The sequence below is a fragment of the Phascolarctos cinereus genome, unplaced genomic scaffold (assembly GCF_003287225.1).
Source record: "Phascolarctos cinereus isolate Bilbo 61053 unplaced genomic scaffold, phaCin_HiC Scaffold_726;HRSCAF=1367, whole genome shotgun sequence".
NCBI classification, from domain to species: Eukaryota; Metazoa; Chordata; class Mammalia; order Diprotodontia; family Phascolarctidae; genus Phascolarctos; species Phascolarctos cinereus.
The window spans coordinates 337,294,679-337,313,086 of NW_027556098.1; the positions used below are offsets into that span (position 1 = coordinate 337,294,679).

At 34.7% G+C, this 18,408-nt stretch overlaps 1 protein-coding gene across 2 annotated transcripts in view; it reads left to right on the top strand.

Annotated features, from left to right (window-relative positions):
- Positions 1-18,408, top strand: part of RB1 (RB transcriptional corepressor 1) — a 184,702-nt gene that overhangs the window by 54,654 nt on the left and 111,640 nt on the right. For both annotated transcript variants that reach the window (XM_020993794.2, XM_020993795.2), the window contains exons 10-17: positions 4,112-4,221; positions 5,527-5,604; positions 6,555-6,642; positions 7,978-8,094; positions 9,186-9,242; positions 11,530-11,561; positions 11,640-11,716; positions 14,490-14,686. In XM_020993794.2, the coding sequence (XP_020849453.1) occupies positions 4,112-4,221; positions 5,527-5,604; positions 6,555-6,642; positions 7,978-8,094; positions 9,186-9,242; positions 11,530-11,561; positions 11,640-11,716; positions 14,490-14,686 (756 nt within the window). The remainder of the gene's footprint in view (positions 1-4,111; positions 4,222-5,526; positions 5,605-6,554; positions 6,643-7,977; positions 8,095-9,185; positions 9,243-11,529; positions 11,562-11,639; positions 11,717-14,489; positions 14,687-18,408) is intronic.

An 18,408-nucleotide genomic window follows, 5' to 3' on the forward strand; every position in this document is an offset into this window, starting at 1 on the left:
CCCCTTAACAATTCCTTAACTCCTTTGGGCCACAGTATCCACATCTGTAACATGAAGGAAGGTTAGATTCAAAGACCTGGAAAAACATAACAATCTTTCATTCTATGATTCTAATCTCAACTGGGCCCTCAAGGCAGTAAGGGAAACATCCTATTCTTCTCTGATGAATTCACTTTACTATTCTCCATGGCGGCTGTTCTAAACTTTCCTAGTCCTCTTCAAGCTTCCCATGGTACAACCTCTACTCTCTCAATTGAAGATCTTGCCTCATGAAAACTTAGAGGCCATTTGCCAAGAGCTCCCTTTCTCCCCTCTTCATCTCATATTCAGACATCTTCCTCTCCCTTTTCCCACTTCACTGTTGTTTGTAATGAAGAGATGGCCCTTCTCCTTGCCAAAGCCAACCCTAAAACTCCTGTTCCTCCCAAAACCTTCAGCCCAGCCATCCCTTAACTTCCCACCTGGCTGCACTACTCTGAACTTCATCAGGCCCTCATTCTAAGTACCTTTTGCCTCTGATTCTCCTTCAGCTTTATTTTGTGTGTTGTCTTCTGCTGTTGTTTCTTGAAGGCAGGAACTGTCTTTTATGTATTTGTTATCTCCAGCTCTTTGTGCAGTGCTTGGCACTTAGTATAGGCACTTAATAAATATTTATTAATTGGCCACTTCTTGCCTTTCTCCTTGCCAAAGCTAACTCTTCTATATGCGCAGTTGGATCTCTCCCCACAATCTTTTCCAGAAAATTGAACCCACTTTTAATCTTTACTCAATCTCTCTGTAACTGCTGCTTCCTTCCCACCTTCCTAAACCATGCTTCTGTCTCCCTTATCCTTAAAAATCTCTCAATTGATCCTATCCTCCCTACTGTATCTCTCCTAAACTCTTTAAGAAAATTGTTTATGCTAGGTGTTTCAATTTTTGCTCTATTCCTAATCTTGATAACTTGGCTTCTGACCAAATCATTCAAATGAAACTGGCAACACAGTTGCCAGCGATCTCTTGATTGCCAAGTCTAATGGCCTTTTCCCAATCCTCATCCTTCTTTACCTGTCTGTAGCACTTAACAGTATTAATCACCTCCTGGACACTCTTTCCTCTTAAGGTTTTTGTGATCCTGCTTTCTTCTGGTTCTCCTCAATCTGTCCAACTACTCCTTAGTTTCTATTGAGTCTTCATTCATGTCACAGTCACCAATCATAGGTGTTCTCCTAAGGCTGTCCTTTTTGCTTTGTAGCACTGACTTGGTGAGCTCATTATCTCTCATAGGTTCAATTATCATCCAGTGCACACTATTCTCAGCTCTGTGTGTCCAGCCCTTGTCTCTCTGCTGAGCTGTAAGCACACATCTCCAACTACCTCTTGGACATTTTGAACTAGATATTTCATAGGTATCGTCAAACAGAACTCATTATCTTTCCTCCTCAAAACTTTTCCTTTCTAAACTTCCCTATTACTGTGTAAGATAGCACCATTCTCCTAGTTACCCAAGCCCCCAAACTTGGTGTCATCTTCACTCCTCACTCTCACTGACTGCATATATCTAGTCAGTTGCTAAACCATTTCTTTTTCTCCTTTACAACACCTGACATATGTATTTCTGTCTCTCCATATACAAAAAACACACCCCTAATTCAGGCCCTCATCACCTCTTTGCTAGTGCCTCAAGTCTATCCTCCCTCTATTCCATCCTCTGCTCAACTGCCGAGGTGATTTTTCTAAAGCATAAGTTTAACCATGTCACTCTAACACCCACCTCCACCCCCCTCCATTGAGTTTTAGTGGCTCCTTCTCAACTGTGGTATCAAATATGATCTCTGGTATCTAAAGCTCTTCATAACCTGGCTCCATCCTGCCTTTCTAGTCTCCTTATACTTAACTCCTCTCCACATACCCTATGAGCTAGCTTACTTGCAGTTCTTTGAATACAACATTCCATCACCAATCTCCGTACCTTTTCATTGGCTGTGCTCATTTCTGAAATGCTCTGCCCCCTTACCTCTGCCTCTTAGTTTCCCTAGCTTCCCTTAAGACTCTGCTCATGCCTCATCTTCCAGAGGAGCTATTTCCAGGCCTCCCCAGCTCCTAATGTCTCTATTTTCAAACCACCTTCCATCTACTTGCTATATGTTAGTATGTACCTAGTTATTTACATGTTCTCTCTACCATTCGAATGTAAGCTTCTTGAGGGCAAGGCCTATTTTTTTACTTTCTTTGTATTCCTAGTGCTTAGCAGAATGCCTGGTACATAGTAAGTGCTTAATAAATTATTACTGACAGACTGAATAAACACAAACATTCCTATACATAAACAAGAACAGAGAAAGTAGCTGTATCTGATGATCATAGTTCAGAAGGATTACTTTGACGTTACCAGAGAATTGACCAGTAGAATGTCAAATTGGGAGAGATGATCTTATTTCAGATTTATTTTCAGATTATTTTAATTTTGATAGAAATAATTAGTAAGAATGTTACAAGTGATAAAAATATTATTCATTCCAAAAGCACTTTTTAATATGCACCTACTATGTTCCACTTACTGCACTAAATGTTGGGGATGAACTTGTATTCTTTGAGGGGAGACAACATGTAAAAAAAGAAAACCTGCTAATGGTTTCATGCCAATTTCATTGTTTTTAGGAGCTAAATATAAGCTGTTGTTGAAAACAAATATTACATTTTTCTTTAGAGACTTTTTGGTATTGGAGGTCTAAATGCCCCTAAGTGATTCTTAGGCTCATAAATTCTGTGGCATAATCCTATATTCTTTAGCCTCCCTTTAAAGAAATAGAGTTTCTTTACGTTACAAAGAAATAGGTTTTTGTGTCTGTCTGCTTTCTTTCAAGGGCTTCTGAACTTCCTTTAAGGAGAGGCAGGTGATGTTATTTTTGTTATCCAGGTACTCTAAATTTCTTCATTTGAAATTGTTTCATTTTTTTAAAGGGGTTAATAATTCAGGAGTACTTAACCTGGAGTCTCTGCAGTTGTTTAAAAAAATTGACAACTATTTCAGTATAATTGGTTTCCTTTGTAATCTGTGTAATTTATTTTATGTTTTTACAACATTATCTGAGAAAAAGTCCATAGATTTCACTAGACCAAAGGAGTCCATGATGAGAAAAAGGTTAAGAAGCCCTGGATTAGATATTTATTCCTTCATACAATTCAAAATAAAATATATTTAAATAATTAAACATTTTTCCTCCATAATACCTCTTTTAGAACATTTCTGCATTTCTCCCTATTCACAATATTCTCCCCCCCCACTAGTCTGATAAATAGCAATAGAAGTGAACCCAAGGCATCTTACTCAGGAAACATTGGATTTAAGTTATAATTTTAAAAATCAGGGGCAACTAGATGGTAGCAAAATCCTGGAGTCAGGAGGACCTGAGCTCAAATCTACCCTTAGACACTTACTAGCTGTGTAACCCTGGATAAGCCATATAACCCCAATTGCCTTTAAAAAAAAAAAAGAAGAAAAAAATCAGTTACACATTTTAGGAGAGGGAAATTAATGGCTAGAGTTAATGTAAATAATACTATGATTGAGTCAGTTGAGAAGTATGTATCAACATTTAGGATTTTGTAGAGTGGGTCATATTCTGTTGAGGGTACTTGTATTGTCTGAGCATATCTCTGGGATGTTTAGCTGAATGGAGTTACTTGAAGCCAGATTATGAGAATACTATTGGGACATACATAGACTTGTTAAGGGTTTGAAAAATGACTACATATTGAAAAGGTTTAAATAAGAATTAGATTACTTGATTTTGGGGTATTGTTTGCTGGATCTTGGCGTTTTTTGTGGGATTAAAAACAACAAACAGTCTACTGTGATATACTTTATTGGTTGTTTTACAAGTTAATTACCCAATGTGTCAATATATATTAGCCCGAAAAGAAGTTATATATTTTAAATATATATTTTTTACAAATTATCTTTAGATCAATCATATTTATACTACATGGATTTCTAATGTATAATATAAAATTCAATGCACATTTTATTATTGTTAAAATTCTTGAATCAAAACCTGCTTCTATGTATTGATATATATCTATATCTATAATTCATTTAAAATATTACTAACTTTCTCCTTTTTTTGAGGTTGAAAATCTCTCTAAACAATATGAAGAAATTTACCTTAAAAACAAAGATATGGATGCAAGACTCTTTCTGGATCATGATAAAACTCTTCAAGTTGATTCTATTGATAGGTATGCCATATTTTTATAATTCTGTTTGTGAAAGGCAAATTTTTATTTTAATTTGTTGATATTCTTTAGATATCTTAAAAGGATGAAACTAGCAACCCAAAAAGGATGACAATATGCTAGTTTTATTGGCATGTATTTTAGTAGGCAATTTAGATAGAAATGTTATTTAGAGTAACTTAACAAAAAAAAAATCCTTGGCCATTAACAAATGTTCCAAAGGAAGGTTATTATTATATTTGGATTTTACAACTAGAGTAATCCTTTTCACCCTTCCTTTTTTTCTTCTCATTTATAGGATTATATGGGGGTTGGGGAGAAATGGCTTCTATTTATACAAACCAAATATATCAACAACTTTCCTTTTGTATGTTTTTCAAATATCTAAGAGTTTTGTTTTTTTTTTAAGATACTATCAAAAATATTCTTTCAGCTATTTCCTTCCTTGGTCACTTTTTAAACTTAAAAGCCTCATCTCAAATTCTTACATAAATAAAATCAAGTTTTTAAAAATAACTGAATCCTAATGTTGGAATTCTTGAAAATACTGTAGAACATTTTGATTTTGTGATCATATTGTACTTTAATATCCCCTTTCATTTTCATATGAAATTCTATCTGTAAGGAGCCTCTAGCATGAAATTGTTTTATATAGAGTATTCCAAAAATCTTAGTGCAGTTAAATTCAGAATATCACCTAAGTTAAAACAATACTTCCTTTCAAAATGTGGTTTCTCCTGTAACTTCAGAATGACATCATGATAGAAGATGAGCTTTTATGTTTTTGAACCTTAGTTGGCTTAATAGTACCATTAGGGAGAAAATCAATCTGACACTTAAATTCTTAGAAGATTATTATTATATCTGCATTTCAGGTACCTTGTAAAATATTTTCTTGAAATACATATATAAATAACTCTGCTAAAATCAGAGATCATAATCCTTTTCCAGGCAGCTTTATTTTTATGTTTTATTGATTTTAAAAAATACCAGTCACTTCTCAATATGGTTCCTCCTTCAGTCTCCACTCACATACATGTAATAGAATTCTTGTAACAAAGAGAAATGGTTAAAGCAGATATGCTTGATGTTATATTCAGGCAGATTATTCATGGGGCCATATACTATCATTTATATTGCAGTTTTCTTTGTACAATTCAATTAAACTATAAATAAGAGTTGATTGATTGAAGAAAGTATTGTTTTATTCTTTTGACCTATATGGAAGAACTTGTAAGTTTCAGCAGTTCATTTCTTTTCAGGAACAAGGACTTTGTGTGAAATAGTGACATTTTTGTCCTTTTTTAGTTTTGAAATGGAGAGGATGCCAAGAAAAAATCATCCTGATGAAGAGATGCCTCTAATTCCTCCACAGACTCCTGTTAGGTATAGGTCTTCTATTTTTTTTAAACTTTTTACTATTATTCTTTATGTAGTGTTTACTATTTTGTTGGTGCTTAAATACATGGAGCATGGTGGGAAATGACCTGAGAATTGACCTGAGAATCAAGAGAATTGGTTTCTCGGTTGGGCCTTTCCATAGGACTGAGCTGTGTAACCCTGGACAGATCACTTAATTGCTCCTGTACTGTTTCCCCTTTTGTAAAACAGAAGATTGACACTTTCTGATGTACCTTCCAGTTAAACATTTTCTTATCCTCTATAATTAGACATACTTTTACTCAACTTACTTCCTATCCACAATTTTCAAACTAGTTTTAAAGCCATCTATATAGAGTACTTTAGAGTTCTTAAAGTGCTTGCCATATATGTTATCTCGAAAATAGAAGCTGTTTGAAGTAAAACCAAAGCTATGAGGGATTTGAGGGGATCAACTTCAAGTGAAGCTGAAATTATCTGGGACTAATGTTTAAATATTTCTTTATGTATTCATTTTGAAGGTCTCAAATAAGGGGGACTTCACCACAGCACTACTTTAACTAATGGAATAGCTTTTAATATTTATTGAAAGTTGTTCATGTTCAAACGGTGCCACTATTTATATCATTTTAACTAATTTTCCATCTAAGACCAGATATCATATTTAAAAATTTGTTAAATTTCTTATTGATATGATTTTTTAAATAAATGGATTATGCATTTAGAAATATACTGGTTAATATATTGAGATAGATGTCCAATTTAATTATCTTTTAAGCAGTAGTATTTATACAGTTCTTTGTGTAGTGTATGTTTTAGGAAGCTGGTGGAACACAAATTGAGATAGTGAGTTTAAAGGTCAGGTAGGTTTAAGTTTATCAGATAAGTAACTTTTCTTTTCCATTTACTATTTCTTTAGGACTTAGCATTTTTACTTTCTTTTTTTTTTTCTTTAGGGCTGTCATGAATACTATCCAACAGTTGGTGATGATACTAAATTCAGCAAGTGACCAACCATCAGAAAATCTTATCACTTATTTCAATGTAAGATTTCATTCTGCCTTGATCCAAAATGTAATGAATGATGAACAGTGCATTTTATGAAGAAATCTGAATCTGGAAGTTAGAACATTAGATATCTAGGATTTTCAGGATTTATTTGTAACTGTCTTTAAATTACTATGTAGCATTAATCAAGTCATAGCTAATAATTCTTTAATTATTAAGGAATATTCCTTAGATAATTAATAATTATTCCTTAGATTTCTTGGCTATGTAGAGCATTTTGGCATTCAGTTCACATTTTTTCTTGAAGTGCCTCAAAAGCATATTGCAATTCTTAGCAACATAAATGGAATGTGAATGCTTCATTTTATGCTACAAAAGAGTAAAGTGTGTTTTTTAAAATAAAAATTGAATAGTTAAGCCTTTTGGTCTGTTTTTTCTGTTTTGACTTTGGAGATAATTTCTATGGAAGTGCAGCATAAATATTGTGAGCCCTTCCCCATTTTGTGCTTCATGATTCATATGGTTAGATAATTCATATATTCAACCAATATTAAGTACCTATTTTATGCAGCATTTAGGAAAGATACAGTCCTTTCCCTTCATAACTTAACTCCCTCAAAATTCATAATCCCCCTCCATTCTAGTTTTCTCATATGCCCCCCACTAACTTATCGATCCAGTGATACCGGTTTCCTTGCTGTTTTCCAAACAAGAAGAACCTTCATCTCTGGCCACAGGACATTTTCATTGGCTGTCCCCCATACCTGGAATGCTGTCTCTCATCTTCACCATCTGGCTTCTCTGGCTTCTTTCAAGTCTCACTTAAAATCTACCTTGTCACAGAAGTCTTTCCTAGTCCCTCTTAATTCTAGTGCCTTCCCTTTGTTGATTATTTCGTATTCATCCTATATAGAGCTTTTTTGTACATAGTTGTTTACATGTTGTCTCCCACATGAGCAAGAACTATCTGTTGCCTTTCTTTGTATCCCTAGCACTTATTAAGTGCCTAGCACATAGTAGGACCTTAACAAATGCTTATTGAGTGACTGATTTTCCCCATAGAGCTGACAAAATTCTAGATTGGGAAAAGTTACTAAAATAATTTATTTGACTTTCACTTATGTTTTGTAGATTAAAGTGTCATTCAGCTAAAATATTTTAAAAGTGTGCCAAATCTTTTTGGATTGATGATGAATTAATCAGATGCTACTTTCTTTGGATACTCAGTCTTCTCAGTCATTAGTATTATTTAAATTTACTCTGTGTACATATTTGGAAATATTATGTACTTTTTTCTGAAGGAGCTTCTTCATCTGCAGTAAACATGAAAAAATTGAAGATACTGTTTTGTGCTTTTGTTTTTCTTTGAAGAATTGTACAGTCAATCCTAAGGAAAGTATCCTGAAAAGAGTAGAGAATATTGGACGCATCTTTAAAGAGAAATTTGCTGAGGCTGTTGGACAGGGATGTGTAGAAATTGGATCACAGGTAACAATTCCAGTTTGTCTTTTTTCTTGTCACCTAACAGAGTGCCTGGTATACTAAGGTGTTTAGTAAATGCTTATTGATTAATTGATACTACCAAGTAAAGCTTATTAAGCTATTGTTCTTTTGTCAAAAGAAGGTGTAATTTAAAGCTACTCCCAGCTATCCTCCTCTTGTCATCTCAGCTGACTAAATGTCTTACTTTGGGGTAGTAATCAGAAAATCAGACAGTTGGAATCCACTTAACTCATTTGTCTGTTATGGTTCTTTGCAGGTATCATGGTTCAGTAGATAGGTTAGGAATCAGGAAGTTTGGGTTTTAGGCATGGCTTCAACATAAATTAGTTTTGTGACTTTGGGTATAACATTTATCTGCACTTAGATTCTGTTTCCTCCTTTAGTAAATGAGGGTGACAGTTATGCAGAGTTGTTGTGGTGAGAGAAGACACATGTATTGTAAAGTTTTTGAAAAGTATGAAGTGCAGTATATATGTAAGAGGCCACAACTTCTAAGGTATGAGGTTTGATTACATTTTTCTTCCATCACTGCTTTTACAGAATAACAACTGTAAATCCTCTGAGGTGGAAATGTATGATGTACGTTTACTTTTTGGAATAATGGGATATACTATGTGTATTTCTATCTGAAAATAAACTTGGCTACTTAACCAGTCCATCTGGTTAAATCATGGTATTAATGAGGGAAAAAACCCAAAGCCAAATTCAAACCTTGTATGTGCTGGTAAACTCTAATTTGTTTCATGGCCAAAGCCCATATCCTTTAATTTAGCCAGCTTTTTTACAATGACTACCTGGTGGATTTGGTAAGAAACAGAAACTATTAGTATAAATCTACTATTGCTAGTGATGGCACAATAAAAGTTACCCTATCAGTGATGGGTTAGAAACATCATTTTTTAATATAATAAACATTATGTTATTCTTCAGTTTTTCTACTTTTAGTTTTCATGACCCATTGGCAGCCCTGTTTCTTTGAGTGGTCATTACTGTATTTCAAGATCTCTCATCTTTTTGTGTTTTTTCTAAAGCAGTGGTATCTCACACTTTTTTGTGTTTCTGTGTGTTTTTTAAAGCGATACAAACTTGGAGTGCGATTATACTACAGAGTTATGGAATCTATGCTTAAATCAGTAAGTGAAAAATTTGAAATCCATACTATCTGATGATATTCTCTCTTAATCACTGTTTATATTCTACCAGCCTCCACTCTGCTCTCCAACCTTTCTCAAAGACTTTCATGTCGTCCCTTTTCTCTTTATTTCTGCCCTCATTCTTAGAGATTTCATTATCCATGGTAATACCTCTTTTAAGACCCTATCCACATAGTTCCCTGAACTGTTTAACTCCCATAATCTCCATTTCTCTTCTACTTCAGAGACCCAAAAGGTAGTCACAGGTTTTACCTCAACATTTAAGACTGTTCCACTTTCAAGATTATGAACCTCTGAAGTTCCCTTCTACGAACATTTGCCTGCCCATATAATTTACTTTTTCCAAATCCATTTTTCACCCTTATTATGGTATTTGACTCTTTAATCTGTCCTCTTAGTCTGCCCTCACTGTTCTGCCCTCACTGACTGTTAAAGTGAAAATGTGTTGAGAAAGGGTTAAATACTTTATCTCTAGGGAAGTTACCTCTAAGAGTTATTAGTAAGAATTCAGTTAAATTCAACAAAAAACAACAAAGGTTTGAAGATGTTATTTTTGGAAAGTGTGGAGAAAAGGAAAATATTTTGTAATGAGTAGAATGCATTAGAATTATATTTTTGAAGTAGTCTAATAATGTATTAATAATAAAAGTACCAGCTTTGTTTCCTTCCTGTAAGAGAAAGTAAATGGGGCTTGAACAACACCTCTGTACTTTCCAACTTACCAGGGAGAATATAGTGTTCCTTAACAGGCAAATGGGAAAAACAACAATAACAACACCCTCCCCCCCCCAAAAAAAATGAAGGGCTTCAGTGTGAAAACAAAAAGAGAAAAAGAAATCTAAAGACTCAGAGCAGGATCATGACCTCTTTTATGTTGTAAAGTAGAAGGATGTATTAAAAGGGAAGGGAAGAGCTACCGCTTGGACCTGCTTAAAGATATGAGGCTGTTCCTGAAGAAGGGGAAGCTGGACTCTCTGAGGAACAAGTTGATTCTTGTCCTCCAAAGAAAGATAATGTGCTGTCAGATGAAGAGACTGTCCAATAAGGGTCAGAAGAAGAATAGAAAAGTTGATGACTCTTGCTGAGGAGGTACCAAGGCAACTATTTGTCAACTTAACAATTGAGAGGTCTTCCTGCTGCCTTCCTAGGCATACACAAATCAATCACTAAATATTTATTAAGTGCCTGCTATGTGCCAAGGCCTTAAAGTGAAAGAGAGGGAGGAGGAATAAAAAACTGCCTGTGTATTACCATCGAATTAGATACCAAGGGAAGTAGTTACTGTAACTCTGATATTCTTGGTGCTGTCCTTGCCCATGGTCACCTCTACATGGATCAATCTGCTATGACTTGCAGAGATTTGACGACATCCACTACCTGAACCAGATTGTATACATCTGAGCCTTTCTGATCTGATCCCTTTCAAAGGGATGAAGCAAAGGCTGAGATTTCTGGTTTTCTTGTCTTATATTTGGCAAATTTCAGTGGCTGTCAAATATATCTGTCTAGAAATCTATCAATAACTTAAACATATTTCTAAAAGTAAACCCATTCCCTTCCCCCAAAAAGCTGCTTTACCCTTGGCTTCTTTGCTTCTCAAAGACCTCTTTGTTGTAACTGTCTCTGAGGTTCTAAACCTTGAAGTTAACAAGTATGTACAGGGAAGTACCTCACTATTGCTTACTAAGTAGAATATAAGGATCTTATTCTGGTTTTTAAAGCACATAGCTTTTTGGATCCAATCTAAATTTTCAACCATATTGAACCCTACTCCCTGTCATACACTTTATATTGCAGCCAGACTGTACTATTCGCTATCCCCCACTCTTGTCCAGTTCTTTCCAATCATTATGCCTTTGTTCATAGCACACCCTACCTCTGGAATGTTCTTCTTTCCCTTTGCCCTCCTTTGCGTCCTTCCCTCCATCTCTGTCTTTTGGTATCCCTTCTATTGAGACTCAACTTAGTGACACTTCCCTCATTTCATTCAGCTAGAAGTGATTTTTTCCTCTTTGAAATTCATATAGCACTCTGTGTGGACTCCTTTTTTGGCCTATCTCAATCCTTCTCACAGTAGTTATTTTTGTACTTGTTTAATTTAAGTTTAAACTCAGGCCAAGCAGTATGTCTTATTTCATCTTTGTATTTCCCTGTCCCTAGCATAATGTCTTACTCATAGGAGCTTAATAATATTTGTTGAATTGAATACAATTTAATACTATAATGTAAAAAGTTCCAGTTTACATTGTTTTGTTTTTTATTTTAGGAAGAAGAACGTTTATCTATTCAGAACTTCAGGTGAATTTTCTCAACTTTAATAGAAGCTTTCCTTTTTTTGTTAAACAAAAAGTAATGTTTTCATGATTTTCTTTTCAGCAAACTTCTCAATGATAACATCTTCCATACATCGCTGTTGGCTTGCGCTGTCGAGGTTGTAATGGCCACATATGGCAGTAAGTCTAATTGGAAATTAAACTGTTTTTATTAAATTCAGAATTTATAAGAGACTGTGATCTACTTTTTGTTACTGCTTCTTATTAACAGGTTAAGATTTAAAGTCAGGTCTATACTTGTGAATAACACCTGAACAGAAAATTTACTTAAGGGACTCACATTTATTTAAATATACCTTGGGCTCCTAAGGCTTGGCATACAGAATTTATGAGTACCTGTTGAACTCCTTGAAAGAGCTCTGATAATGTAAAAAATGTTTGCTTTGGAAGCACTGTGCAGTTTCTGTATGAGGGAGTAACCAATGTATCATCTTGTAAGAGTTGAAATTCTTTACTGTCATCAATAAAATTATAATTGTTTTCCAAAATGTTGTTATTTCATTCATGCCATATCCAAGACTGCTTTTCATTCTTTGTCCTTCTTGATCTCTTTGCAGCTTTTGATGTTGTTGTTAGCTCCCTCCTTTTAGATCAGGGGTTCTTAACTTTTTTTTTGTCTTAGACCTTTTTGGCAGAATAGTGAAGCATATTCCACCTCAAAATGATGTTTTTAAATGCATTAAATAAAATACACAGGATTACAAAGGAAACTGATTACACTGAAATATGGTAATCAAAATATTTTTTTAAAAAATTCACCAACCCCTGATTAAGAACCCCTATTCTAAATGCTCTCTTTCCTGGGTTTTCATAACACTGTTTTCTCCCAGTTCTCTTTTTACCCCCTTGACTGCTCCTTCTCACTCTCCTTTGCAGGTTCATCTTTCATATTCCTACATCTTCCTTTTTGAGGGTGTACCTTAGGACTATGTCTTAAATCCTATTCCCTTCCTACACTTTAATTCTTTGTTGTATCAGCTCTCAAGAGTTCATTTATCTCTATGCATCTGATTTCCAAATCTATATATCTTACCCTCATTTCTCTCCTGAGCACCAGTTCTTCCTTAACTGCCTGCTAGACCTCTCTAGCTAAATGTCCCATAGTCATCTCAAACTCCATCCATTTACAACAGAACTCTTCCATACCCTTCTTCTTCCTTTTTCCCTCTCCCTTTCCCCTTCCCCCTGCAGATCACCCTGCATCTCTCCCCCTTCAGATTCTGCTCTTTCTGATGAAAACACTAACATTCTTCCATTCATCCAGTTTATAACTTCAGAGCTATCCTTGGTTCGGTGCTGTCACTTACCCTCCCTTCCCTCCCCTCCTTTCTAATAAGTTGCCAAATGTTATGATTAATTATACTTCCACAACATCTCTTGAGTCTGTCAACTTCTTTCCCTCTGCTGACAGTACAACCAACCCAATTTAGTCTGTCTTCATCTCTTTTTCTGGGCTGTTACAATTATATCTTTGTTGGTTCCTCTGTATCCAGCCTCTGCGCTCTCCACTCCATCCACACAACTGTTCAGTTCATCTGCCTAAAGCACATGACCATGTGACTGGCCTACTTGCTCTTTGCCTCCCCCTTCCCCAAGTTACTTTGCTTTTTATTTAGGGGAGGGCCAAATCTTTTATTTCATTGATGCAGAGACCTCCAAGGGATGAACCTGAATAGCCAGGTAGCACAGTGCAGAGAGAGCTGGTCTTGGAGTCAGGAAGACATGAGTTCAAATCCTGCTTTAGATACTATGACCCTGGGCAAGTCACTTCACCTCTGTTTGCCTCAGTTTCCTCATCTGTAAAATAGAGATAATAACAGCACTCACCTCCTAGAACTGTTGTAAGGACTAAGTGAGATAACATGTAAAAGTGTTGCAAACCTTAAAGGATTCAATAAATGCTAGCTATAATAATATTATTATTAACTTACTACTAATACAGATCAGTAACAGTTTTGTTACTTATAATCTTTAGAGAGTTGAATCAGTTTCCTCATTTGTAAAATGAAGGTGTTGGACTAAATTACTTCTAAAATCCTTTCCAGCTCTAAATCTATGATTCTGACTTCATATTTATACTATATATATTTTGTACATACTTAGTTCTGTGCATGTAATTATTCCCTTGTAAGCTCCCTAAAGGCAGAAACTGTGCCTTTCTGTTCCCACCATATAGCACATAGTAGGTTTCCAGCAAATGCTTATTGGTTTGACAGTTTTGCTGAATAAAGTTTTTAGTTTTATATCATTCAATCAGCCTTATCTTTTACTTTCCCTCATATAGTTCTAGCCAATCTGAACTACTTTGTCATCCCTTGACCATGTTTTGCTGCATTTGTGTCTTTGTTCACATTATTCTCTGTGCCTAGAATGATCTTTTTCCATCTCTACTTGTTTAAATCCTGTCCAGTTCAAATGTGACCTATTCTTTGAAGTCTTCCTTGAAATTGCCATAGCTGGAAGTGATCTCTCTCTTCTTTGAGTTGTCATAACATCTTAATGTACCTTTCTTTTGAACTTTATTCTAGTTTTCATAATAATTACATACATGTCTAATCCCCCCCAATTACTAGTATAATATCTTATATATACCAGATATTTATAAAGATTCTCTGAATGAACTATTGTTAATGAATGAACTGGGGTATTTAGGTGATGTTTCCAGAAATAACCTCAGGGCCTATATAAGTTTTAGTGATTCTCCAAAACTTTTTTTTATCTTAATACTAACTCTGGACTCCTAAATTTCACATTTTCATTTTAATAGAAATTTGCTACCTTATTTCCTAGGGCAATAAATAAATATTTTAATCTAGTGTAGATGAGACCTTGAGCCTAAGGTTTATTACTTTGACAATGCCCACATAAATTTGGTTTCTTCTTTTACTTCTAGGGAGTACATACCAGAGTCATGATTCCGGAACAGATTTGTCTTTTCCATGGATTCTGAATGTACTTGATTTAAAAGCATTTGATTTTTACAAAGTGATTGAAAGCTTTATCAAGGCAGAAGCTAGTTTGACGAGGGAAATGATAAAACATTTAGAACGTTGTGAACATCGGATCATGGAGTCACTAGCATGGCAATCAGTAAGTACTCAGTTTAAATAGTTAAAGATTTTTGATTTGTGAGTACATATGAATAAAACTGAATACAACTGAGACACTTTAACACACTTTACCATAGGAATAAATCTACAATTGCTTGATCAATATGAATTCACTATATAATCTAGGATTATAATAGATCTTGGAGGAATACAGTGAATTGCTTCATGCTTGGGCTTCTGAGGTCACCTTATTTTAAAAAAAATGTTTTTATATATTTTAGCATTCAGCACAGGCATGTAGTGTGTCACAACGAATTGAAAAAGAAAATTTTGAAGTGTTCAAGTAGATTTTATTATGTAATAAGGCAATACTTCTGATTTGTAATAAAGGATGCTTTATTTTGAAATTTAAAAGAATTATTCTTAAAATTTCAGCAAAATGACATAGATTTTCAGATTCATATTCTTACTATAAAGGAGCTTTGTCTAGTATTCAGAAAGCTAGAGCAGACACTGGTAACTTTTTTTATATATGGCTATGCCTTATAAGGCAGGAAGAGAATTTGGTAGAAATTATTTTGGAAGTTGGTAGATTGCATGTTACTCTAATGTTAAAAATAGTTTAAAAACTTTTTGCTTAATCATCTTAACATACTTAGAAAGCTTTTTAAGAGAACAAACCACATATTTCACATAGCACATTTATGTCTTTAATTATTGATTCCTGGGGAAAAGAAAGAAAAATCTTTGCAAAATGGAGGGAAGGGAAAAACCAATGGAAAAACAAAGTAAAAATGGTAAAGGAGTATAGCCTTGGGATACAGCCTTGACTTCAAATGACTATGAAGGTATGGTAAGTTTCCTGATTTGGAACTCTTTCCTGTGGATATTGCCTTAAAAACAATGGTTCTCTTTTTATTACCTCTCTATTCTCTCTGTTTAATTATCCTGATAACATTGTAAAACTAGTCTTAAGTGATGAGAATTTAGGTGTATACTTTACAGAATGGGAAATAAGCCTTTAATTTCATTGATAAAAGGAATTCTTGGGTGAGGAAACTTTGTACCAGTTACAGGGCAGCATCTTCTCAGAAACTTATAGTCTTAGAGAGATACCTTGGATACTGAGATATTATGACTAGTCCCCAGGTAACATAGTCAGTATATGTCAGAGGCAGCCCTGAATCCAGGTCTTCCTGGCTCTAGGCCAACTCTCTAAATATTGTATTATACTACTACTTAACTCTTAAAGGTGGGCAGTTATAGTTATCTAGTTGTGGGCACAGAGTTAACATCTGTTCAACTTAGAGCATACATCTTACTGAATTTCCTGTCTCAGATGTCCCTGTTCAGTCCCCAAGTCCAGCTATACTCAGTTCAGGATCCCTTTAGTCTGATAGTGTTACTCTTTCTGAAACTAGGTTTCTCTCCTTTAGCTACATTAAATGTCTTTTTTTTTTGTATCATTGCATTACTATACCTAGACAACTTTAATTTCCATAGCTACCCAATACTGTCTTCTCTTCAGCATCTACTACCCTAAAAAAATCTTCTCTTTCTGTGTCCCCTATTTAGATGTACCAGATACCAGGGTTGCTCTTTGATCTGCTGTATTTGTCCATTATTATTTTCTTCTGAAGAAATTATAGAGACATCTCATATTTTCCCATTAAAAATGAACATTTGCTGTATGGTTTGGAGGGGAAAGTTCTTAACCATACTAGAGAGAGAGAGGCAAAGTATTAAATGGATTGTGTTAATTATGTGAAATTGAAGAACTTTTGCACAAATAAAATCAACTAGAACAAAAATGGAAACAAGCAATTGAAAGAAAAACCTTTGCTTTATTTATCTCTGACCTTTAAAGGACTGATATCTTAAAGATATATAGGGAACTCTTAACAGCAGTATGTAAGACTGTCATTCCTTATTGGATCTGTGGTCAAAAGATATGAACAAACAGTTCTCAAAAAAAGAGTTGCTAACTATTGACGATGGATGAAAGACTGTTCCAAATCACTAATAATTAGAGAAAAGCAGATTTGTTGTTGTTATCCAGCAATTTCAGCAAAACTCATTTGAGGTTTTCTTGACAAAGATACTGGAATGGTTTGCCGTTTCATTCTCCACCTCATTTTATACATTAGGAAACTGAGGCAAACAGGGTTAAGTGACTTGGCCAGAGTCACACAGCTAGTAAGTGTCTGTGGCTGAATTTGAACTCAGGTTTTCCTGATTACAGGCCTGGTACTCTATCCACTATACCATCTAGCTCCTCTAAAAGCAGGGTAGAAAAGGTTTAATGTTTCACACAAATACCTAGCAAATTGGCAAAGATGAAAAAGTATGGGAAGGTCAGTGTTAAGAGGGGACTGTGGAAAGATAAATACACTAATACACCATTGGTGAGGCTATAAATTGGTGTGACCATTCTGGGAATAAATTTGGAATTAAACTAAGAAAGTGACTAAAATGTCCATGCTTCATTGACTAAGAGATCCCACTGCTAGGCATATGCTCCAAGGAAGTAAAGAAAAGAGAAACAAAGATCCCATATAAAACAAAGTCTTTATAGCAACTTTTTTTTGTGGTAGCAAAATCCTGAAAACAAAGTGTATGCCCATTGATTGGGAAATGACTCAACAAATTATTGTGCGTGAATGTAATTGAATATTATTGCTCCATAGGAAATGATGAATATGGAGAATTCATCGAAGCATTAAAAGACTTGTATGAACCTATGCTAGGGTGAAGTAAGCAGAACCGGTAATAACATTATACACATTGATAATAACAACATAAATAGAACCAAAAAAAAGAGTCAAGTGCTATGTAATTATAATTATCAACCAACCTTGTTCTCAAAGAGATGAAAAAATGTGCTTCTCCCCCTTCTTTTTTTTAAATTGAATTTTATTTACAGTTCCGTATTCTTTCTTTCCTCATTCCTCTTTCCCACTCATTAACAAGACGAGAAAAACAAAACCCATTACAAATATGTATGATCATGCAAAACAAATTTCTGCATTAGCCGTGTCCACCACTCCCCCCCGACAAAAAAAAAAATAAAGAAAAGCAAGAAAGAGCAGAAGATATCCTTCAGTCTGCTGTCCATTAGTTTTCTGTCTACAGGTGGATACCATGTTTCATCATAGGACCTTTCGAATTGTGGTTGGACATTGTGTTGATCAGAGTTATGAAGTCTTTCACAATTTATCATTACAGTATTGCTGTTAGTATATAAATTTTTCTCCAGGTTCTGATCACTTCACTTTGCAACAGTTCATACAGCATTCTCAGGTTTTTTTTTAAACTATCCTCTTCATTATATATTATAATTATATAATGCACAATATAGTACAATAGTATTCCATCACATTTATATACTATAACTCGTCTAGCCATTTTTCAATTGATGAGCATCCCTTCAGTTACCAATTCTTTGCCGCCATAAAAAGAGCTGCTAAAAATATTTTTATATGTATGGATCCTTTTTCTCTTTCATTGATCTCTTTGTTTTTGTTTTTGTTTTTTGTTTTTTGGTTAGGCAGTGGGATTAAGTGACTTGCCCAGGGTCACATAGCTAGTAAATGTTATGCATCTGAGGTCAGATTTGAACTCAGGTCAGTACCACCTAATTGTCTGCATTGATCCCTTTGGAGTACAGACCTAATAGTAGTGTCACTAGGCCAAAGAATATGTACAGTTTAGTAGCTTTTTGGACATAGTTCTAAGTTGCTTTCCAGCAGCATTAGACTAGTT